We start from the raw sequence: 26,057 nt of genomic DNA on the forward strand, positions 1-26,057 counted from the left end.
ATATTCTTGCACTTCTGGTTAGACGTTAACTGCATTTCATTAACTCTGACAATAAAGTTGAATCTAATCTAATAATACATTTTTACAAGGGGGTTTATATTATATGAACTGTAAACAGGCTCCTGAAAAGCAGAGTATTAATAAGTAACTGAACTATATCTGAGCATCAGTGTGTCAGTGTTTATGTTTGACACAGAGTTTTTGTTTTGACATCACCTAAGAGCTAACTGGATTGAACCGGGAAAATTTATGCATGTTTGGTATTTTGCAAACTGACTGAGAAGAAAACTGCAAAGACATGAATCACCTGTATGTGCTAACATTCACAGAATCAGAGAAATAAATATTCATAAATCATTGGGATTTTGGAGTTTAAACTCAGTTTAGTGCCTGAAGTCTCTTCAATATTTTTTATGTGTCTGACAAGGTTGAAAAAGCAAATAGTAAAAGCAAATAAAAAGTAAATTGGTATTTCTGACAGAGAATATGATAAAGTGCTTGAAAAATCATTTTGATAAACATATAACACAACGTATTACTTTAAATTATCTATTTAATAATAAAAAACTAATATATACGAATAAATAAATAAATACATAAATAAATGTATGAATTTAGCAGACACTTTCATCCAAAGCAACTTACAGTGCATTCAGGCTAACAGTTTTCACCTAACACACACACACACACACACATCGTTACATATATATATATATATATATATATATATATATATATATATATATATATATATATATATATATATATATATATATATATATATATATATATATATATATATATATATATATATATATATATATATATATATATATATATATATATATGTATGTATGTATGTATATAATGTAAAATAAATATTATAAAGAAAAAGATGTATGTTGCCTTGGCAATTGATTTAGATAAAATAAGTTGAAGTATAGCTGCAAAAACTGAATCTAAAATATAACGCCAATGCTAAAATAATGCCTAATGCATGTGAATCATAACTAAAATGGAAACTGTACATTCTAAATATTAATAAATACTGTTCTAATGGATAATACTAAGATAAGCCTGCTTCAGTGTGTCAGTCAGTGTGTGTGTGTGTGTGTGTGTGTGTGTGTGTGAACTGCAGTGACCCTTACGCAGGACAGCGAGTGTGTGTGTGTGTGTGTGTGTCGGAGGGGGCGGGCTAGATCTCCGCCGAGCTTCTCTTTCTCCAGTCTGCGCTGTGTTGTGTTGTGTGAGTGTGAGAGTTTGAGTCTCGGCAGATTAAGTAGCCTGTTTTTTCTCTTTGGGATATGAGAAAAGATCGTACGCTTTTCTTTTAATCGTGTATTCTGGATGTACCTACTAATGGAGTGAGCGCGGATCATCCGAGCCCGTTATCCCGGACAGAGACACGCTTTGTTCGGCCAGTAATAGACGAATCACGTCTGCTATCGAAATGAACGACACGGAGAAAGATAACAAGTCTGATGAAGACTCGGAATCTCTGGAGGCAGAGGAGGTTGATCCGAGGATTCAGGTACACAGCAACACAATCCACAATTCACATCGACATATATATTCCGATTTTTGTCTCAGTTATGTTTAACCTTCCCCAAACCAGATCTGAAGTTAGACCGAGCAATCAAACTCTGATTGGATTAAAGCTCAGTCAGATCCTATCATATCTAGGCTACATTCATCAGAAAGCTTCATGCATTAAAATCCGATCAGATAATGTTCTGTTTGTTCAAAAAGTTCAGCAGCTGCTGTTTGCTCTGATAAGGGGAACCCCATCTTTACATCATCTGTTATATTCTGCAACATTGTTTCATTGTTTTGTTACATTGTGGAACCTCGTAGACAATCATGTTTACTTTGACGTCATATTTAGAACTCATTTTCCTCTGTAAGGGAAAGCGTTAAGCTCACGTGCACTGCATACATAATTAAGTCATATTTACAAAGTGTAAAAATAATACGATGCGTTATATTCACTAGAAAACACCTAAAAGTGTCAAATGTATCTGTTGTACAGACCTTATATGAGTCATTTTCTAATGCAATGACATAGGCCTTTAGACATTATCAAGCAAGCTTTAGATTAATTTATTGAGATATATTTTTGTCTTTTCAGATACATTATTATAAAACATTATTTGATCATACCTCTTTCTGTGTAATGTTTTTCTTCAAATGGCCACTTGTGGTACTTTGTTTCCAAAGAAATGACACTTCTAATGCATTTTAAACTATGCTTTTCTCTCGAAAGTGAAGAACCTTTCTGTATCAGACTGTGTGCTAGTTGTGCTAGATGAACTGGTTTTTCATCCTCTTCCCATGAAAGAAAATAAACGCATGATGTTGTAATGAACGCAACATCTGTGTGTCATCAGCGTGTAGCTAACATCGCAGGACAAGCATACATATGAGCTTAATCTCAGTGTTGGGTTACTTGAATAACACTTTCCAGATGTTGTCGGCCTGCTGGTATTGCAAGAGACATCTTACTGCGATTTTAACTCCTCTGCCTTGCTTTATCTCTTCTGCAGGGTGAACTGGAGAAACTGAATCAGTCTACAGATAACATCAACCGATGGGAGACAGAACTGGAGGTAAGGTTCACATGCTTGCTTTGTGGTGTCACTGTTTTCACTGAAAATGGTTGCGGGTGGAATTCCAAAGTGGAAAATGTCTAAACACTTGGACCCTCCCCCTTCCGCTGCTGACCAATAGGAAGTTTCTTGCCTGTGACTGACACACCGTATATCTGTTGAGCAGACCGAGGAAATCTCTCTATCCGAGTCTGGAATTCCTGGCTTGAAAGCCACAGGCCACGACAGCTAAAGGAGTAGTTTAGGAAAATGTTTGTCATTCCAAACCTGGATGGCGTTCTTCTCGAGGAGAAACACACAGAAGTAATTGCCAGTTGCTAAATTGGTATCAGAAATGTTCATTTCCATGTTTTGTTTCAGAAGATTAATGACTTCCTTTTTAAAAATAGCATATGTACCCTTCCAAAAAAAAGTACTGTGATGTTAAACCAAGGTAAACGAATGTGTTTTAGAGAATATCATGATTCTACCATGTTCCAAACAAAAAAATGTTGTTAGTGTCAGAAATAATAATCAAAATACAGTAATAATCTAAATCTGTATTGTTGTCAAATTTGCCTTAACAGGAATGAATCCGAACTAATGTAGAATATTATTTGTGTATTATTGTTATTCATATTATTGTAATATTTATTTAATTTTGTTTTAATATCTTGTAATTTTAATATTAATATTTAGAATTAACTGTATTTTTTGTATGAATTTAATTTAAATTTAATTTAATGCTATTTTTGTTTTAATTAATTAACAATAATGTTTTAAAGAAAATTTCCCCAGTTAGTAATTTTAATGCTTCATCCTAAACCTATTTTAATTAGCTGACTAGCAGCGTTATTATAGTTAACTAAAACTAAAATGGAAAACGTTATTATATGTATTTTAATTAATCTGGTTACCAATGCAGCATTTCTCATTTTCAGGTAGTTTAACTTGATGCACTAAAATAACTAAAACTTAAATAAAAATAGCCATATTAAAAACAAATCAAAACTTGCAAGTCAATTAATAAAGCTAAAATGAAAATGACAACTGAAAATATAAAATAAAACTGTCTCAATGGTATTAAAATAAAACTGCTGCTAAGGCAATTTTTTTTTTTTTTATTAGACATATTTTTTTAATAGTTTTAGTTTCACTTTGTGCACATGTAAGTCTTCTTAAAGGCCTCTTAATTTCAGATTCAGGACTATTTGTTCCTTGTCAGATTGTTCTCAGTCTCTGACTCTGTTTGGCCTGTGGTTATTCAGCAGAATGAACCAGGAAGTGTCAATCTGTCGGAGGAAGTCTAAATCCCTCTGACGTGCTTTTTGTCATTGAGGTCCTGTGTGGAAGGATGTAGATGTCAGTGTTTTTAAATATATCATCTGAGCGACCGAACCCATCCGAAGACAGATTCATTCAGAGCTGGACACCGCTTGCCCTCTGCTCATCTTATGCAACAAGCATGAGAGTTTCTTTAGCATGAGAGGGAGTTTTCTGTCTAGAAAGCAAGGTGTGGATTCTTTCTTAACTCTGTTAAATGCTGAATTGAGTTAGCTGAAGCAGCGCTTTTCAGGGAGCTACAAAAGGCTGATTTTTGAAGCGTTTCATTGCTGTGAAACTGAAAGATGGACACTCATAATTCATAGAGAGTCCTGAACATGCAGTTCACGCTGCCTGGATATGATGAGCCTTTCAATGCATTGAGATTTATTCAGATTTCACAGACTGCATGCACTGTAATTCACTCTTGAATACGCCTGTCAACACAAAGACAAGTATTCATCTGTCCCTGTCTTTTATTCAGTAGGTCATACAGTTGAATGCATCACAATGATGTCCATGGAAATAGTGTGAGCCTTAGACAGCACTGTTCACTGATGCACATTGCACACAAAAATGCTATTTTAAAATCTGAATGGGCTTTAGGAGTGTGAATGCTCTTCATTGGGGAACAAAGTTGTGTTTAAGTCATACTTCAGCCAGAAATGAACACTAGCTGAAAATGTACTCACCTTCAGTCCATCTGAGATGTAGATGAGTTTGTTTCTTCATGGGAACAGATTTAGAGAAATGTAGCATTCCATCACTTGTTCACCAATGGATCCTCTGCTGTGAATGGGTGCCGTCAGAATGAGAGTCACAGGGGTATTTTTTAACTTCAAACGGTTGCTTCCGGTTAAAATCTGCACAGATCAAGCACCATTTACAAACTAAAACAGCTCTAAGCAAATATGTGGGAGGATTTTGATGCGAGAATCAACAGGAGATGGATTTTTTTCGACTGGAGGAAGCGTTATTATGGATTATGGACTCATTCAGAAAACAGATTTGTTTCTTACAAACAGTTTTTCACTTCACATGACATTAACTGATGGACTGGAGTGGTGTGGATTATTGTGGTGTTTTTATCAGCTGTTTGGACTCTCATTCTGACGGCACCCATTCACTGCAGTGCATCCATTGATGAGACACTGATGCAATGCTACATTTCTAAATCTGATGCAGAAATAAACTCATCAACATCTTGAACTAAAGAACTGCACATTGAATCTGACAAATGTGTAAGGTTTGTACCATGAATATCAAGATACATTGTAACAGACTTTCTAGTGATATACTTGAGGATATGTGCATTTGATTTTAGATTTACTCACCCCAAAAGTTCTCTGTTCTGTAGGACTCTCGACAGAAGTTTCGTGCCATCCTAGCGGAGGCCACGGTCAAACTGGAGGAGCAGGTCAAGAAGATCGGGAAAGCTGTAGAAGAGTCCAAACCGTACTGGGATGCAAGAAGAGCGGCGCGTCAGGTGAGCTTCAAACCCTCGTCCATGTTCAGTTTGTTCATAGAAATATGTTACACTGAAGTTTGCATGGCGTGGATTTTCTGCATTCTTATCTCATCAATGAACACTTGGGAAAAACAATTTAAACTTTAGGAAATATAGTCAATTACTAATGCCAACAGGAAAGCAGGCTAAAGCACAGAATTATGCAATAAATGTTTGGCTGTTGAACAGCAGGAAACATTTGAGGAGCGGGTTCAGTGGACGTTTAGAGCCCGAAGCCAGTGACAGACTGGAAAAAACTGGTTATGACTCCTCATCTGGTTCCCTTCATATTACTGTACCAGCATGTTAACACAGAAACAATGAATCTACGTGCAAACTATGTAGAAATGACTTTAATGGCTTTTTTCTTGGACACAAAGTAAAAATGTTCACTATACAAACAATATGTATTCTACTTCATGGCTAAGGGGAAAAAATTATAATGTTACTATTAAAAATATGTTTATACATATTTTCCCCATGTCAAAAGGGGGAAAAAACTAAGGGTTAATTGTTTTTGCTCTATTGCCCAGAACTAATCCTGATTTATTCTTAAATAGCCATCTAAAATGTATTAAATAAAACAAAGATGCAAATTTTTGTAAGCAGTGCAAAGTAACTTCAAACTGTTTTACACTGTAAAGTGGCAGGATCCAATTGTGTAATCTTTGTAAAATAGGAAATTCACATTATTAATGTATTACAATATTCAATGATCAAAGAGAGTACGATGTTCCTAAAGAATATAAATATAGAATCAGTTAAGAAAAACATTTGCCCCAGTTTAAATTCTTCTCATAGTCACGAGAGCACCATCCAAACCCAGTGGTGACCGTGTTTCAGTAATGAACCCCCTGCAGTCCAGCACACACACACGGGGGATTTGTTTGCAAACAGACTTTGGCATTCGCCATAGATAGAAACAGCTCTGGAGAGAAGAGCGAACATGATGTCCTTCTCATGTGTCTAAATGTAAGAAAAACTCTTCTCCTCAGGACAAAATGACTCTCTGTGATCACTATTACACCATAAATCTGATGTTTCTTGTATACAAGCGTCTGTCATTATGTGAAAGAGTGTGCAGTTTTGTACGTCTGCTGAAGAAGGATTTGAGATCCCTGCTGCTTTCAGCCATGAAATTCTCCTTATTATCACCTTGTGACAGTGATAAATCAACACAAATGTCGCACTCACACAGTCATAAAAGAGCTTTTTATATCCAGGAGGTGACTTTGGTGAGAGTGCTCTGCTTCTGTCTCTAACTCAATTATAACGCAGTCAGAACCCAACTGGAGTGAAGTGTTTACGATCTTAGAAATACGTTTTTTATATCATTGAAAGAAGTCTCTTATGCTTAACAAGGCTGACTTTTTTGGATAAAAAAAACTGAAAAAACAGATAATATTATTACAATTTTAAATCACTGTTTTCTATGTGAATATCTGTTAAAATGTAATTTATTTCTGTGATGCGCAGCTGAATTTCCATCATCATTACTCCAATCTTCAGTATCATATGATCTTCAGAAATCATTCTAATATGCTGATTTGCTGCTAGTTTCTTTCTCTCAATTTTTTTTTTTTTTTTTGGTGGAAAAACGTGATACATTTTATTTTTCAGGATTCTTTGATTAATAGAAAATTCAAAAGTACCACATGTATTTGAAATATAAATCTTTTGTAACATTAGAAATTACTTAACTGTATATTTTTAACAATTGAATGCATCCTTACTGAATAAAATCATTATTATTTTTATGCATTTTAGCAGACGCTTTTATCCAAATAATAATCTATAATTGCATAGATAAACTAATGTTTATGTGAAGCTGAAGTGTCAGACTTTCACTAGTCAGATGTGAGAAGCCTTCAGATAATCAGAAGCTCATATTCTCAGCTCTATTTTTACACACATTAAAACAAAATGATCTGAGATTAGTCACGAGGGAGTAAAATGCCAGCAGGAAAAAGATCAAGTCAGCTAATCTTTAAAAAGCTTCTGGTAAAACCTGATTGATTTAAGCAGAAGCAAACACAGGCCATAAATAATAAGTCATTAGATTTGTATCTCTGTGGCGTCTGTAAGCATTACTACAGTCAGAAATGACCTTTTGGCTTTCTTGATTCATGTTCCTGCTCTCACTGTGAACGATTCATCAAAACGATCAGTCACAACGATGCTTAATAATTCAGGTGGAGTAAATATGTTCAGCGCACACACCTTTCTAAGTCTGTGTGTTTGCTAATATATGATTTAGTGGCTTGAGTTAATCATGTTATGCATTATACAGTATCACTGTGTGTGGTCTGTGTAAAGCCTCAAGCATTACTGCACCGTTTGAGCTTTTTACACTGAATTGGTGCTGTGTGTGTGTGTGTGTGTGTGTGTGTGTGCTGGTGGTCTTGTGTAACTGTCCTGTCATCACTCTTAAAGACCACCGTGATCTGTCTGTGTCATTAGATGAGACAGACGATCAGGACTGGCACTGCCAGCTGTCCATTAGTTAAAGTGCCAACACCCACTGCACAGCCAATCAGAGCACAGCACACGGCCACGCCTCCACTGACCTACAGCTCACCAGATCGAAAGATAGATAGATATCTCGCTCAGCTGTCTGTGTTCTTGCTGTGTGTCACGTGAACAGCAGTATCAGACATCAATGACAGACTGCAGCACGTGTCAGCTGACCTCACACCTTCACAGCCTGTGAACTGAGGTTATAAAAGACACACACACACACACACACGCATTATCACGGACAAATCAAGGTCAGACAGCAGATGCTATGCAGACTGAGACCGCATATGACTGGCTAAAATGAACACCAGTCTCCAATCAAACCACTGAGAGTGCTGGTGCATCATCTCATATGCAAATGTAGAACTATTTTAGTCCATCTCTCAGCTGGACATTAAAATATGCAAGAAATAGTTTGCACGTTTCTTTTCCACTCTTAGAAAACGGCATAACAGCATGCATTTCTGCGGTATACACACTATGCACATTTTCTGCATGCATCGAATACACAGATGACATGCCACATTTGCTGCAAATTGCACACTTAAAGACTTAGAAGAAGACAGATTTAGATTACCCACTGATATTGTTACTACCACACAAGTCATACTATTTGTTCAGTAAGCATTATGCAGTATACATATCATGGAATATCTGTATGACCAGCTACATTTGCAAAAATGTGCATGTCCATGCATCCCACAATGCATTGCACTGAATCAGTTGTTGTATTTTAAAAAATAATAGTTGTCTTATCTAAGATAGTAACTGAATTGAGGTCATATGACATAGTAGTATACAAGTGTACTACATATGCACTAGTGATACTAGTGTATTACTAATGTAGTATGTTTGGTTACTGTTGCATACTGCATCACTTGTGTAATACCCAGAAAATGTCAGAACTTCATGTTCTCTGAAAAAGGTAAACATAGCTGCTCACCCGACTGATGCAAGTTCTTTCAGATTTATGTGTTTTCTGATTTGTTGATTTTTAGCACTTCAGGGCTTCCATAGTTAAAGTTTAAATCAAATGAATTTTGTTATGATAGGAAAGTCCGAGAAACACAGAGAGGGAGCTTGGATTGCATGAGTCATGAAGAATGAGCGGGATTGTTTATTCCCTGCTCCACCCAAAAGCCATTAGAGCAGATGGGAAACAGCCGTCTTTGTCTCGTTTTGGATGTGGTTGTGAAATTCCTCTGGTTTATTATAGATGCTGGGAGATTAACACTGTGGCTTGTGCATTACAGTTCTTCATGCAGTATGTGTCATATATCCAGGAGAGGAAGGTCATAAAAAAGCCCCTAAATAATCAACCCTCCAGTGTGTTCATCAGACAGGAGGAAGTGTGTAGATTATTTAGAGACAGTTAAATAATCATTCTTCTGCATTTTAGTGAATGCTAATAAAAACCCGGGAAAATTTCCTGCATTTAAAGAAGAGTTATTATATCAGTAGAGTGGCTAGTCTCCTCTGTTTCTTCAGTGGATGAACTTGCTTTGACAGTTAAAGAAGTGGGTCAGTGTTTTTAGTAGGTCAGACAGAGTTTAGGATGTGCTGAGATGCTTCTACATCTTCAGATGCTGCTGCTGAGCTCATTAAATATACATTCGGTACGATTTCAGCAAACGCCGCTCATGGAAAACCCATCGGCCTCATGTCTGACCGAGTTTGTGAAAGAAATAGGTCAGCAAAGCTGAAAAAAATGAGATGCTTTTGCTGCCTGAAAAAAAACAGAATATCAGGAGGAAAAATTGACAAAATGAGAAACTGAATAAAACAAGTCCGGTCCTCCGTACAGACACCGAGAGCTTAACGAGTGTGTGTGTGAACAGACAGAAGGATGAAGGAGTGTGTGTGAGTTTGACCTTTAAATCTTCACGGCCAGTGAGAATCTTTCCTGACGTAACTCTAATCTGTTACAGTGTTTGCAGAGCTCAGCTTCACCTCACCTTGACCTCCTGAGGGAAAGTGTTTCAGCAGACACATGATCATTTACAGGAAACTAAAAGAAGCTGCTTGATCTCAATAAATATATAACAGAATAGAAGTGATTCGAAATGGTGATAAAAACAGATTTGCACATCTTTTCAGCACAAACAGGAAGAAAACGCCTAGCAGCCTCCCAGAAAGCCCCAGAAACCACCCAAAACCTATTCACCGAAGAACCCTGAAAAATAAAATGTTGTGCAGCACAAGTGTTTTCAGCATTGTTAATAATCAGAAATGTTTTTTGAGCAGTAAATCATCATATTATACTGATTTCTGAAGATCATGTGACACTGAAGACTGGAGGAATGATGCTGAAAATACAGCTGCAAATCACAGAAATAAATTACATTTTAAAATGGATTTACATTGAAAAGGGTTATTTTAAATTGTAATAATCTTTCTCAATATTACTGAGTTTACCGTATTTTTATAAATAAATAAAATAAATGCAGCCTTGGTGAGCAAAAGACATTAAAAAAATCTCACTGACCCCAAATTTTAAAAGGTTGCATGCAAATACAATATAATACAGTTTAATGGGAACAAATGAGAAAACTGCTGAAATGAAACTTATGCTTATGCATGTATCAGTCTGGGTGTATGAGTCTATTATAGCTGTTCAGAGCTGAGTGTTCAGCGCCGTGCCCACGCAGACATGTCTTTTCATCCCTGCGTTGGCAGTGGGCTAAATGCAGCGTCTGTTTACTGCAGTACATGCATTGTTTCACCGTGTTGAATGGTCAGTACTGAACAATGCTCAGAAAGGTCAGTTCTGGACACGTGTGATGTGACGCATTAGCTAAAACGCTCATGAACCGGAGGAAGCCGAGCGTGCCCTTCATCTCAGTGTGTGTGAGTCATCTGTCTGTAGAAGTGCACTAGATCTCTACAGCTCTCTCCACCTGAACACTACACTACACACTTCAGCTGAGGACTGTGTGGCCATAAGCAGACACTGCCGTATGACTCTGTGTGATTTTCAGTGGACTGTGACACACATAAAGCGTGCAAAAAATAACAAAAAAGACATTCTATAAGGTCATAAAAAACTAGTATGATTATATCACTTTAAAGTCACTTTGTTCATTCAAAGTTATCTATTTTCCAATCTCCTGTCACAACTTTAAAGCTGGTAAACATTTTATTTTTTTTAATAAATATTCTTGCCTTGTTTTTAGGTGCAAATATGTGAAGATGGCAGCAAAATGACATGAGATGCTAAGTTTTGTTTTCTGAAAATTATATTAAAATTAAGCTTAAAACAAGAAAAAAAAATGCCAATAGGGACAAAAAATTTACTTAATAAGTAAACATTTGATTATTTATTTTTCCACACTGGCATATTGTTTTAAGCATAAACTCGCTTAATTTGATTTTGTTTTTGTTTTTACTTAAATTAATGTATCTTGATTTAGGAAAGTTTCAATATTTTGGAAGCACAATGCATACTTATAAATGTAAATTTATAATTGATATGGCTAGAAAATATAAAATTACACTTCTGACAACGTCACAGCTCAAATAATACAGTATATTAATAATACACTTGCAACTGAATTTACATATTTACAAGTGCTAAAGAAAAGCACAAACTGCTTTTAAATAATATTTTTAGTTCTTGACTATAAACAGAGTTCTTGTTTGGTTTGATAATCTTTTGTGCTCAACTCTGTGATAAATTTGCACTGAACCTTAAACATTCATTTCAAAATCTGAAGGTTGCTGAGTTTAGAGGATATAAAAGCTCATGAAGTGAGTGATACAGTGGGGTGAGATTGAGCTTTATGAAATATACACTAGCCTCTTGTCCAAGCTTTCTTTATGAATTCCTCAGCAGAATACAGATTTGAATAATGTAAGAGCGATCGCCTGTGAATGAGAAGCTCGTCCCGCAGAGAGACGGAGACTGCAGCGGTCACATGACCAATTAAAACTGAGCGGCTAATGCTAATCTGGCTAATCTGTCAGCGCTGATAGGAATCACAGAGATTCAATGTAGTTTCAGTCTCAGACCAGACAGAGGAATGTGACATCACTGCAGTCTTATTTTACTGTCATTAATATATTATCATAGTTTTTCTGAAATTTGCTTTTTTTCAATTTTTATTTGAATTTTAGTTAAAACTTCTAGTGATTTTGTTGTATGTTTGTTTTTGTTTTTTTGTCATTTTATTTTAGTTTTTTAAATGGCAATGTTTCTTTTATTTCTGTTTTACTTTGATTTAAGTTTTTCAAATTTAATTAAGTTTTATTAATAATTAAAATTTGTTGTTATTTCTTATATTTGACTAATTTTGACTTTTTTTTATTAATTTTGTTGTGTTTTTTTGTTTGTTTTATTAGTATTTTTCATCTATATAGTTCGTATTATTTTTATATCCATTTTAGCTATTTAAGTACTTGAGAAATAATGTCTTTGCAACTACTTGAAATAAAATAAGATTACTTTTTTAATTTTATTTCAGTTAATGTTTATTTTACTTTTTTAATTATTGTTTTGTTTTCATTTTAAAAATATACCAATTGCAGTCATATAGCTGAGAAATATATAGTCACTTAAATAAGTCTCACTCTTTCTTCATTGGTAGAAACTTCCCAGCAGAACTTGGTGTCGTGCATGGCACTTTTATGTGGTCAATTTGCATCATTAATATGAGCAAATGAGTGATTATTGACAGCAGCTGTTACTACTGTATCCTGGTAACACTAAGGAAGTGTCATCATCACTTATGTAACTCTTAACATGTGCTCGCTTGTAACTGTTATCAGTGCATTGCAAGAGATGAAGAATGTGAGCTGCTGGCTGAAGGCAGTTTCTGCCGAGACATGCATCATGCATTAGTCTCCAGATTACACCGGGTTGAAAGCAAACAGCTCGTTCTTCACCAAACCTGTGAAAGCATCCTCAGTCTCTGAAGTGTTTGTCTTTCAGGCTCAGGTGGAAGCTCAGAGAGCCACACAGGAGTATCAGCGGGCCATCGAGATCCTGCGGGCCGCGAAGGAAACCATCTCTCTGGCCGAGGAGCGACTCCTGGAGGAGGACAGCCGGCAGTTTGACTCGGCCTGGCAGGAGATGCTCAACCACGCCACCCAGAGGGTGAGAGACACAGCACAACTGATTAAACCACAAGCTTCACAGTTCTTTAGCTGTAGACCACTGTTGTTTTGTGCATTATGCTATGCAGTTCATTTCTCTGAATTGCTCTGATTGGCCGTTCCAGGTGATGGAGGCGGAGCAAAGCAGGACACGCAGTGAAATCCAGCACAGAGAGACAGCTGCCAAATACAACGCCTCCATCAGCAACATGAGACAGCTGGAGAAAAAACTCAAACGCACCATCAACAAGTCCAGGTCAGAGGACACAAGTCAGGGGTTTTCATATACATACACTACTGCCCAAAAGTTTGGGGTCAGGATTATTTTTATTTTTATACTCAGAAAGGATGCATTAAATTGATTCATAGTGACAGTAAAGATGTTAAAGAATTTGATTTTAAATAAATTCTGTTCTTTTTTTTACTTTCTATGAACTTTCTAAATAATAGAAAGCACATTAGAAAGTTCATTAGTGCACAACTGTTTTCTAATAATAATAATCAGAAATGTTTCTTGAGCAGGATATCAGCATATTATTCTGATTTCTGAAGATCATGTGACAGTGAAGACTGGAGTAATGATGCTGAAAATACAGATTTGATCACAGGAATAAATTACAGTTTAACAGATATTCACATAGAAACCAGTTATTTAAAATAGTAATAATATTTCAGAAATTTTGATGTATTTTTGATAAAAAATAAACGCAGCCTTGGTTAGCACAAGAGACTTCTTTCAAAACATGAAAAATCTTACCAACCTCAAACATTTGAACTGTAGTGCATTTAAAATAAATTGATATTTCTCTCTCTCTGTATATGTCAAAACTGTTGCAAAACATTTAAAAACGCCCCACACTGAATACGATGACGTAATAGGCAAAACTCGAAGTTTACATAATGATCATATCGATCATGTTGTAATGGACATAAAAGGAAGACTCCCTAAAATCTTGCTGGAACAGGTTCTGACTGTAAGCACATGTTCTGCAGGGTCTGAACTCTCTTCAAACAGGCTCATATTTGGGAATAAAGTGATTTGTCCTTCAGAGTGCTCTGAGGGCCTCTGCTGTGGAAGTCTAGTTCAGTGTGACGTGTCTCTAATGAGCTCCAGATGTGCTCCTGCTCTGGAATGTGAGGGTTCTGCTGTTGCTATGGAAACTGGCTCTGATCTCTCTCTCTATCTCCCTCTGCAGGCCGTACTTTGAATTAAAGGCGAAGTATTACCTACAGCTCGAGGTACAGCAGTTTTTATTTTGAACAAGAAACATTTTAAGAATGATTCATCCCCAAATTTAATATATATATATATATATATATATATATATATATATATATATATATATGTGTGTGTGTGTGTGTGTGTGTGTGTGTGTAATTTTATTTAATCTGAATTTAGTTAAATTGCAATGATTTATTCATTATTGTGGTAATGATGCTTTTTATAAATAAATTATTTTATTACAGTATGTTTATATATAAAAAAATACTTCAATTAAATGTAATTATAAATTAATATTTTAGAAAAAAAAATGTAATTATATTTAAATATATTTGAAAAATGAATAAATAATGTCTTTATATATTTTATAAAAATGCAGTAATGGGAATCACCTTTAATAATAATGGACATTCCGAAATAAACAAGCAAATAAATAAATAAACCATCCAGACACATTACGTACAATTTGTAATGAGACATTTCTTTTGTTTTATTTAAAAAAATATTTCAATTAATTGTAAGTATATTAAAAAATATATATACTTTACAAATATTTTAAAATGTATATTTTAATATATGAAAATATTTGTTATTATTATATATTTCATATTTTATTAACAATACCATATGTAATACACTAATGGGAATCTCAGGATAAACACCATTAAAAATGGGTAATTACAACAACAACAAAAAACATTAATTTGGGGATAAATTTGTCTAATTTGTCATAAAAATAATGTTACAAAATAATAATAAAAAACCTACAATCAAGCAATATATAAATATACACATATATATTATCTTTTTTTTCTCAATATCATTAAGAAATGTGAGTTTTTGGATAATCATTTATTAATCTTTTTAGAAACACAAACTAACATGTAGATTTGATCTGATTGTGATCCTAATTGTCTGTGACCTGTTCTCCGCTTCTCCTCGTCCTCCCATTCAGCAACTGAAGCGACGAGTTGACGAGCGTCAGACTAAACTCACCCAGGCCAAAGCTGAGTATCGGACCGCTCTTCGAAACCTGGAGACCATCTCAGATGAGATCCACGCACGGCGTCGTCTGTCTGCCATGGGGCCCCGGGGCCGAGGGGTGGGGGCCGAAGATGACAGGACTGTCACAGATGACATCGCAAACTTCAAAATGGAGTCTGACGGCATATCGAGTAAGTGAGATCACAGATTAAAGCAAGACAGATCGGACTGTAATTCAGAGTGAAAGTCTCTCAGTCTGATTTAGCTTCAACTGTGCCTGTTTTAGACGGACATAAACAACTTTTCAGCTAATACAGTGACACAAAAAAGTCAATGTAATGCATCAGCTAACAAAATATCATATTTTCCCATATTAAACTAACACAATGTTTTGCTTGTTTTTTTTATTTCAGGGCTACTGTATACATTAAATCATTGTTTTGAAAGACAATTAATATTATATTCTATTACTGATATGAACTTGTTTTTATAATTGATTAACTTTACACTGTTATTGAACCAAGTCTGAATCTCACTTGAGCTGAATTATGAAACTACTTTAGAAACAGAATTTTAAATAGTCTAATATTTAATTAAAAAAAATTGCATCACAGATTTTATTATTATACTTTGAATTAAAGACAAAAAACTTTATCAGCTTCATGTTCATCCCAAAATCAAAGAAAGAAAATAATATTTAATATATTACAAAAAAAAAATTTATATGATAAACATTATATTTAGATTTCATAAAATATTTATATAATAAAAGAGTATACATTATTTCTATATTAAATATATTTCTATAGAAAATTATATATATATATATATATATATATATATATATATATATATATATATATATATATTTTTTTTTTTTTAAGGTTAGTTTTAAAACCATTAAGATTTTTTGCATTTATTTTTAAGGATTATTTTCATGACGAATAAGAATTATTTTCGACCTTTACTATCTGAATTATATCATATTTTAATTAAATTAAATTGTAATGGAATTGTGTCATGGAAGTTCTATTGTACTAAATTAATTTAAGTATACAAATCATTGTATAACAGTAGTTTTTGGATAGTTTTGATAATAATTTAATTAATTAGTTTTATTTATATTTAAAGAATATTGAACATAATACAATATTTTTTTTAATAAAATACTGAACTCATAATTGTTCAACTCCACCACTTATGAACCGAATCTGAACCAACCCTGAAATTGGACTGAATTTGAATGTGTCATTACATCATTGATTCTGTTACTCTCTTGTTTAAGCTGCTTTGAAACATCATCTACTGTTTAAAGCTCTATAGAAACACTTGTGACAGGAACTGTTTCTTGTCTCCATTCAGCAGTATGAAGTTGCAGACTAAATGCGTTCTGTGTTTGTTGTACAGTGATGTCTATGAATTTGGAGGACAGCTGTAATGGTTCACCATCAGAGGACGATCCTGAGACACGCTCCACCTGCAGCATGAGCTCCACATCTGCTCCTCTTGACCTGCCCTGTCCGTACACCTCCTCTACCTCCTCCTCCTCGTATCCTCTGCTCTCTTCCTCCTGCCCGTACCCTTCCTCTTCCTCCTCGTCCCCGCTCTCCCTCTCTGTCTGTCCTGACCGACTCCAGCTGCCGGGCTCGGGGTCTCTGGAGGGTTTCGAGCAGGTGTCTCCAGTGTTGGGTCCTCGTAGTGAGTGCAGCGGGGCCTCGTCACCCGACTGTGAACAGGAAAGAGGTGAGAGACAAAAGACCTTCAACTATCAGAACTGTATGGAGTAATAAACTACAGGCCAACTAATGTTTTATTTACTCATTTCTTGTGAGTGTAAAAGAGTGTTAATTTACTCATACTGTATCTTGTGAGTGTTCTTGGTTCAAATTAAGGTCAACTGACAAAATGTGCGACATAATGTTGATTTCCCACAAAAAAATTATTTAAAGTGGTAAGTGATTGGGGCTGATCTGTAAACCTGATATATTATCACTAATTTAAAACAAAACTAAATAAACTTTAAAGAAATGAGAGAATTTTTTTAAAACTACTTGTTTTAATTAGGCAACATTTGTAATGTGTAATTAAGTACTAAATTATCTGAAACTGAAATAAAAATTAATAATTAAAAATTAAGACTTTTAAAATCAACAAACTATATTAGCACAAAAAGGTAAAAATGACAAAAACACAATGAAACTAAAATGAAATGACAATGTAAAACATAAAATATGAAAATAATGATGTATGATACAAAAATAACTTTTCAGTAATTTTTTATTTTGTAAATTTATTTTACATAACAATAAACTGCAAAGCCAAACTGTAAAACAGATTAAGTAAAACACAAATGTTTAATAACAATTATTATAATAACAATATAATTTACGTCCCATTTATTTAGAAGTGCTCCATAACCCTATTTAGGAAAATGGTAATCACCATTATGCCACACATAACTTCAAAACATAAAGATTTAATTAATTTTTAAGTATTATGCATTCATATGATTACCACTTTTTTTGGTGAACATTTTTTGTTACATCATACGGAAATCCAAAATCCAGAAAAATTTGAACTGAGAAGTTTGTCCACATTTTATTAAATTAGGAAATTGTTATTAATAAATTAAATTGATTAGACATGCTTTTGAATTTGATAAAACTTGATCAAATTGGATGAAACCATTAAATTCTAATCCAGTAAAATTCAAATGACAAGCATTTGTGTTTTTGTGTGTTTTCTAACAGGTGAGAGGGCAGAAGGAGCAGAAGTTAAACCTGGACCCTCAAACACCCTCAGCAGTCAGAGAAGCTCCCGTCTGGAGAAGAGCCTGCGCAGTTTATCTCTGGACAACGACACAGACGCTCATCCATTCAGTGTGAGCTCAAACACAGCAGCAGTGCTGCTTCTCAACAGTGTTTAACCTCAGAAACCAGCACCTGCTCTGGATCTGAGACGACAGTGTGATGCTTCAAAGGAAACATCATGAACTATTCTCATCCTAGTGTTAAAGAGAGCTCATCTCAGACTGGCCTGAACCCAGAAAAACCATGAAGTATTCGTCATGCAGACATCAGCTATGACGTGAACCTTTCATCATCACTGAGCGGATGTTCTTCATGTCTTCCTCAAATGTGTTCTTCGTGTTTCCTCTCGTTTTCCACTCCACAGGTCGTAACGTAAAGAGGGACTCACGTAGTTCAAAGCTATATATTTATACTCAACGTTTTATCTCACTATCATGAAGTTATTGATGTGTTTTCATTCAAGGAAGTTCTTATTTGTGCAATAAACAGATGTTCACAGCACGAGTCTCTTTCCACTGTTATGATTTCACAGTAAGACGTCTTTATTACAAAACATGGTCTTGATCTTGCAATCTTTGATCCCAACAGAGCTCTTAAACAAGGCCTCAGTCTCAAACCTGAAGAAATAATCACTCATTTGACAGATTTTCATGGAACTGAAATAAATACGTTTTAACAAATACTTTAGATTCATTTTTATTCGGAAATGGAGGATTTGCATTCGAGAGAAACGGAGGAGATTTGTTAATACAGGGATGAAATCTAGTCACCTTTGTCCAACAATCATCATTTGTGTGATTCAATTGATTTTTACATTTTTGCTACTTTATACATGAGTTTGAAACAGTGCTGAAAAAAAGCTATAATTTTTATTATATTTAAAATGTTATAAGAATGGAGACTTTTTTGATGTGCAACGAGGAATTTTCCAGCCATTATTCACGTTAACCCTTTTTCACACAAATCAAAAACCACCTCAAGCCAGCGTAAAACTTTTTTTCATGAATTAAGGGATTTGTTTTTTCAGAAATTTGGCATTTCCATCACTGCTTTATGATATAATACTTCAGAATATGCATAAAAACAGAGTGATGGTAGCTACTGGGGGATCCTCTGCTGCCATCTACTAGTTATGTCAGAAATATCAAATCATTTTCATTTGAAAAGTGCTTGTTTTCCACCAGGTGGCAGAAATCTTACACTTAAGCATAGGCCTATTTTTTTCTAGGAATTAACAAGTCTTCCCGGATACAGTCACCAATTTACTCAGCAACGTCAGCAGATCTCCGGGTTAATCGATGAGCAGAGCAGAAGAGAAGAGACACTCGTAAACGAGAACCAGCCTAGTGGTTAGAGAGTTTGACTCCTAACCCAATACTACATCTGAGGTGCTCCTGAGAAAGGCACCGAACCTCCAACTGCTCCCAGAGGGCCACAGAATAAAGGATGCCCACTGCTCTGAGTGTGTGTTCACAGTGTGTGTGTGCACTTTGGATGGGTTAAATACAGAGCACGAATTCTGAGTATGGGTCACCATACTTGGCTGAATGCCTCTTCACTTTCAGTCAGCATTCAACATCTGACAAACACGAGATCACTGATTCATGAGAACTGGAACACAACAAAATACAGAATTGAAACATGTGTCTAGGAATAATTCTGAATGAATATTTTCAGTTTCACCTTTGTTGTGTTCAACGGCTTCACCCATTTCCTCTTTTTAAATTGATTTCCCCGCAGTATAAACTAATAGAATCAGATGCAACAATAATTTCTCATATTTGTTACTTTATTTGTTACTGTATGTTAAACAGTTGAGTTTTATTATTTTTGAATCCACCACAGCCATGGCCTCACAACCCGTTTAAGAGCGGTAACCTCATGTACTTGTAGTTTATGCTGTTTTTCTTTAGCATTAGTTTATATACATTTTTTATACACGTTGCAAACATTTTAGTTACAAACAACTCACAGGACATAGTTCATTTCACATACATTGAATGTTATTTATTTGACCATACAGAAGTATATTTTCGGGAGCGCGCACCATTAGTTACTTTTGGATTGTCATTCTGTTTGTATAAATATTTGTTTCTGAGCTTACTGGTGTTGGATTCCACCCGGGATAGATCCAGGAAGTTGGCTGGCTTAAAGGGGTGGCGTTTGGAGCAGGAGCAGTTTTAAAGGGGAGGTGGCCTAACTGGACACTACCATTGTTTGTTATGTCCGGTGGAATAGCTCATTCTGTCCTTAGATATTTTGGAGTTTGGATTTATAATATATTATATTATATTGAGCTAAGCCAGTACTAGCTTACGGACAGTATCGAATGGCTGAACAAGTGAAAATTGTGGGAGGGAATAAACCGGTTCAATTGAGTGAGTCATTTGCGCTGGAACTGATCCGACTGATTCGGCATTTAACTTTGAACCCAGTTCAAAAAGGCCTTTCATTTACACTTCTTAAAAGCACATTGTAAAATAGAGCTTTTCGGAACTCTGTTAATCAGTTAAATCGTTATTGCTTTACATATTTCAAAGCGATCCAATTTACATTCACTAATCATTTCTTTTAGATCGTGACTTCGGAGCCTGAATCAGATCAGAGCGTGTTCGGGAATCTTTGGATTCAGATGGGAATTTTGGAGCAAGTATGCAAACCATTTCGCAGATTAAAGTCCCTGGTTTACGAATCGTTTTTTCAGAGATATATTAATAATTCTTAATAAAACTTTAGACTGCTCCACACCCTCCTAAAATAAACATGCCCCCACATGTCTACATCACGATGTGGGAAGATTTGCATAAGACCATCCAAATGTTTACACAAAAAGGAAAAATGCCTAACTTTGATTCTCGCTATTACCACTGTCACCAAGTTGTGTTTCGTTGTGGAAGCGAAAATACTTCGTTTGGCCTTCCAAAAGTAGAAAATCAGAAAACTAGAAATCAGTGGTTAAGTTGTATTAACAACACTGTTCCCCGAACAGTTCCACCCGAATATTCAGATGTGTGCAGCACATTTTATGGAGGACTGTCTCCTGATCCTGGAAGAGTAGACTACAGTGCCGGCTCTCCTGCCTCATAGTCTGTAAGCACGTTTACATATGTAAAGACTTTGCCAATGATGATTCAAACGTGAGTTTTGAGCAGTGTAGAGTAGCGCATGTTGTTTGTTGTTTCTCCGATCACAAATGCAGACATGGTTTTATGTTTACGAGGCACAGTGCAACGCAACGAGTAAAAAGACAGTATGAATCATTATAATCCATTATTATGTCTCCGCTGGATGCAACAAATGGCTTGTTTGTAATGTGTTTTATTGTTTTTATCTTGACACACTGCTGTTCTGACTATTGAATGTAAAATATGTTCTGACAGGGACAAACATCACAGTACGTAAGGGGCGTAACCAGTGGCGGACTGGGACAGTAAATCAGGGAATTTGACTCCACCCCAGGCCTCCTCTGTTGCTGCAGACACCACCCAATTCATGTGTCCACCAGACTGCTAAACTCTTTGGCTCTTTCAGTGGTTTGAATTGGGTTATACTTAAAAAATAAATCAAAATCCTTAGACTGTGAACGGCAAAATAATCAAATGAAGTATCAAGAAGTATCAAGGCATTCACTGTCTCTATCATCTTTCCCTGAATCCCTCTCTCTCTCACTCTGCACATTGAGTTTCTCTGCAATATGAAATAAGCACTTTTCTATATTAATTATGCAACCATCAATTGTATGTCCCAATGATCACAGTCCTACTACTGATGACCTTATAAATCATAAAAGCACATATTGTTCTAAGAGTATAGCTAGCATGTTTAGTTTCGCTAATAGCTTAAACTTTACCTGAAGGTTCCTGCTCTGACTCAAAAGCTGAACTGTCCAAAAGCTTAACTGTTTTTTTTTTTTTTATATATATATATATATATATATAGATTTTATCTATTGTAAGTCTATTCTATCTATTGTAAGTTTCGCTGTTCTACAGTGATCATTATGTGCAGCTGCTTTAAGTCGAACGTGGTAGCCCAGAGTGCAGTATGGACGATGGGGCGGGGCGACACGTTGTCGCTTCTATATAAAAACATAATACATTTAATCACCCCTTTAAACACTTTATAAAATCATTGGTAATTGAAATATTACACCAAATTGTCACAACTAAATTAAAAATTCATTATGAACAATGCATAGCAAATGATGTTACCATCAAATATGAGAAACCTTAAAGAATGATAGACTGATGTAAATGACTGAAACCTGTTGTCATGCACGTGTTTGCCATAGCTTTTGTTATTAAAACATTATACAATGCAAAGTTTAACTTTAAATGACATCAATTAATACATCAAAACCAGTTGATCTCAGTTCATTCTCTATTTCCCTTCAATGAACTTGGAACAAAATCATGTGTAAACAAAAGCCCAGAAGATCACCGCGTCGGCCTCTTCCCTGTACCCTGGTGGGTTAAACTTGAAAAGGGCTCTGCACTGCAAGCGTTCCCTGATGCTGTACATCCGTCTGAACTCGTTCCGGTCAGGAGACAGGAGGACAATTCTTCCAGTTGGCCACAACTTATAGTGTAAAGACAAAATACAGGAAAGATAATAATAATAATAAAAAAAAGTTTAACAGCCTCATACTACAAAATTCAATTGGAGAATGAGCATTAAATAGGGGGAAATCTTACTGTCTAGCCAGGCAAACTGTGCCGCTTTCCGAAAAACTTCTGCAAACCAGAGAAAGTGTCAAATATGCAGAGTCACCCACTGACAAAATAACTTCCCTGAGGATTTCCAGGGGAAGCTATTAAATCAAAAACATACATAGGTTTATTTATACATGTATATAAAAGTTATTAAACATTATATAAACACTGAATACATACAACCTTGCTTTAAACAAACTCTATAGATTGTTGTCACAACTGCATACTCATTCTTTTATAATACCACTAATAAAATGTTAATATATACAGTACTGTGCAGAATTATTAGGCTTGTTAGTATTTTCACATTGAAAAAAATAGTTTTAAGCCAATTATTTATATATTTTGCTGTAGTGTGTCAGTAGGATATATTAGTTTACATTTCCACACATTCATTTTGCCATTAATTGTAATAATCCAGTGAGATATTTGTATATATTTGTATGCATGATCCACATGAAGATCTTTTACATTGAATATAAATATTTCTGTCTTATATGGTGAACAAAATCCACATTAGATCACAAACAAAAGTTATTTAAAACACTCGCTGCTGTCTGAAAATGAATTAAGCTCAAATGTTTTTAAATGTCTTTGATGCTTTTGTTAACTGATAGCTATATATGAAATAATCCAAGGTGTTGACCAATATAGCACTTGTACATAATCCCAATTTAATATCTGAACAACTATGTAGCTGTAATAACTAAAATACCTCTGCATGTACACACATGTATGTAATTATTAGTTCTTAATGAATGTATGTGCACAAATAACCTGCTTTGCTGGACTCATTGTCTTTTGAATGGTGAAGTTCCCCCCTTCAGTGGTTGAGCTCTAAAAGAACAAATGTCAAGAGGTAGGTATATTGCTAGATATAGTACAGAGTAATGTTTCATGTAGCAACATTCAAACAGCTACATACATTTGCGGAGTGAAGCCGTCCAGGAGAACAGAACACCACCACCTCATGATCACGTCATCCTGAATAATAATAATAATAATAATAATAATAATAATATACACAGAAAAATCATGCATGTCTGTTCAAATAACTTGACAAATGTAATGGCATACCTCTGTAAAATCAAACCTAAGAACTAAAGCCATGTACAGAGTGTACGGTTACAATCCACAAAGAACAATAAAATAAGCAATTTATAACAATTATTAACAATAAATATTTAAATTGAACGTACCATGGATAAATAAATGATCGAACATCGCATTTAATATTATATGATTAGATATTTACACAACCACTTTTACTCACCTCATGCAATCAACGTGGAATAGCGTTATTACTCTGCTGCTGCAGGTGCCACCGTTCTGTTTGTTTCATCGCAAACTGCCCCCTGCTGGCTCGGAGGAAAATGTCAAAGGCGGGGAAAACAAATATGGGCCGCCCCGAAGTGTCGCCCCGCCCCATCGTCCAGACTGCACTCTGGGGTTACTCAGTCGAACACTAATTTATAATGCTGCTCCGTGTGAAAGCGCGCAGGTGATGGAGATTTACCGCTGAATACACCGGCTTTACTGACAAGATAAATTAAATATCGCGTGTGATTTATCGTGCAGCCCAACTGCCTAAAATATAAAGTATTGGTAAATAAACCTAACTAACGAGACACGTGTTAACAGGCTAGATATCGGCCTACTCGGACTACATAGTGCTTGCAGAAAATAACATAATACACAAAGGGAATGTTTCTGTCACCCACTAACAAAATATTTATGTCTTATTACCTGAGATCATCCGGGATTTGTCTGCTGACGCTGGTTATCCACTATGGTTATCCATCTCATTCTTCGCACAGCAGCCGAGTAGGGGGAGGCTGCAGACCTGGAGCCGGTAGATATAGGCCCCAAGCAGTTTTACGTCCCTGATGTTCCTCATGCGTCCAGTAGGGGGAGGCTGTATATTAGTATATGAGCCTAGTCATCAAAACAGCGATACGAATTGAGGTATGTAAATAAGTTATTGTTGTTGATTTTATTGTAATGATGCAACATTTATTATTTATAAACGATTGATGCGATATCAATTCAAAAGATGGGTCAATAATTTATTTCGAGAGGCAAGAGGACTTGATTGAGTCAGTCTGTCTGACTCAAACTTAGCTAACCACGTGTAGGTTAAGCTGCCCCTAGTCTTCTCTTTACCCGCTCTGTCTCACTCACTTTTAAAATTAATTACATTTTTATTTTGTTGTCTGTCTTTAGCTTGCATGACATGGCTTCTTCTGGTAAGACCCTGTTTACTCCTTGGATTTAAACATACTCCACATGGTTTCTGGAGCAAATTAGAGTGGATAATCACAAATGTGTGATTTATTTTTTATTTTTTTTGACAGTCTATGATGTGAACACACAAAATACACATTTATAGGCATGTATGTATTTATGCAAATCTCTAAGTCTCTGCACAAGTTGAACTGCACACTCACTCAAGTATTATGTCAAATAATACAAACATATGTCATGCATGATAAAACCTACATTAAAAACTTTGGTCTCATATGGTTTAAATGTAGATTTTGATTTGAGTTGTTTCTTATAAATGAAATGATCTAATTATCTAATGTATATCTTAATATACAGTTTTCTTAAAATAGCTTACTTATCTGGACAAATGTATGTGCATTTAATGTGTGTTTTATCATACTCTGTCTTTAGTTGTTTAACTTGTATCTCATAAAGGTGTGTGTTTGCTTTAGGAGGCTGAGGAGAAATTCCTGCGAGGACCTGTCATTGACGCAAGGTACTGTAAGGATCCTATAAAGGAAATATTTATAATTAACCATTGTTTCTACCACTATGCAACTTTTGCTTTATTTATTTTTATCAGTGAGCGGGAGCACTTTGACAGCAGGATAAAAAAACAATAAAAGAAGAGAGGCAAGCCATAGGAGAGTCTACAGGAGTCATGCTGTTAAGAAATAAAGGTCATGGTGTTAATAAATATTTTTGTGAACAACAATATTGTCTCTTTCTTTTAAATGACCCTTGGAGTTTTAGAAAAGGGTTAAATTGTGTTTGTCTTCATAAAATGCTATGTAGGACATGTTTTGTTGCAGCCAATGGTGACGCTGAAGCCTCCCCTGATTTACATGAAACTCAAACTGCAACTTTTAGAAACGCAAGCGCAGAACGACAAGAGCAAAGGGGAAAAGACCACAAGCACACAAAAAAATAAAATATGAGCAGGAAACCTGATTTTGTTTGCGATTTGGAAAATGTTGAATTCATGTTTCAGATTTGTGTAATCCATGACTGCACTGTTTGTTAGTAAAAAAAAATTGCATT

The 26,057-nt window shown here is 35.3% G+C and overlaps 1 protein-coding gene and 1 long non-coding RNA gene across 2 annotated transcripts; one reads left to right on the forward strand and one right to left on the reverse strand.

The window, feature by feature from the left end:
* The first annotated feature begins 1,183 nt into the window (after positions 1-1,183).
* LOC127979673 (SH3 domain-binding protein 5-like) lies at positions 1,184-18,540 on the forward strand. Its single transcript, XM_052585267.1, has 9 exons — positions 1,184-1,531; positions 2,544-2,606; positions 5,266-5,394; positions 12,860-13,024; positions 13,149-13,279; positions 14,220-14,262; positions 15,201-15,420; positions 16,637-16,972; positions 17,980-18,540. Exons 1-9 carry the CDS (start codon positions 1,451-1,453, stop codon positions 18,153-18,155), a joined length of 1,344 nt encoding a protein of 447 aa, XP_052441227.1. The 5' UTR covers positions 1,184-1,450; the 3' UTR covers positions 18,156-18,540.
* Positions 18,541-22,186: 3,646 nt separating this feature from the next.
* Positions 22,187-24,496, reverse strand: LOC127978559 (uncharacterized). Its single transcript, XR_008158547.1, has 5 exons — positions 24,025-24,496; positions 23,677-23,735; positions 23,529-23,588; positions 22,734-22,772; positions 22,187-22,617 (listed from the first exon to the last, which is right to left on the reverse strand). It is a non-coding gene; the product is annotated as an uncharacterized LOC127978559 (long non-coding RNA).
* Between the last annotated feature and the right edge of the window lie 1,561 nt (positions 24,497-26,057).

Source organism: Carassius gibelio, chromosome B19 (assembly GCF_023724105.1).
Source record: "Carassius gibelio isolate Cgi1373 ecotype wild population from Czech Republic chromosome B19, carGib1.2-hapl.c, whole genome shotgun sequence".
Lineage (NCBI taxonomy): Eukaryota > Metazoa > Chordata > Actinopteri > Cypriniformes > Cyprinidae > Carassius > Carassius gibelio.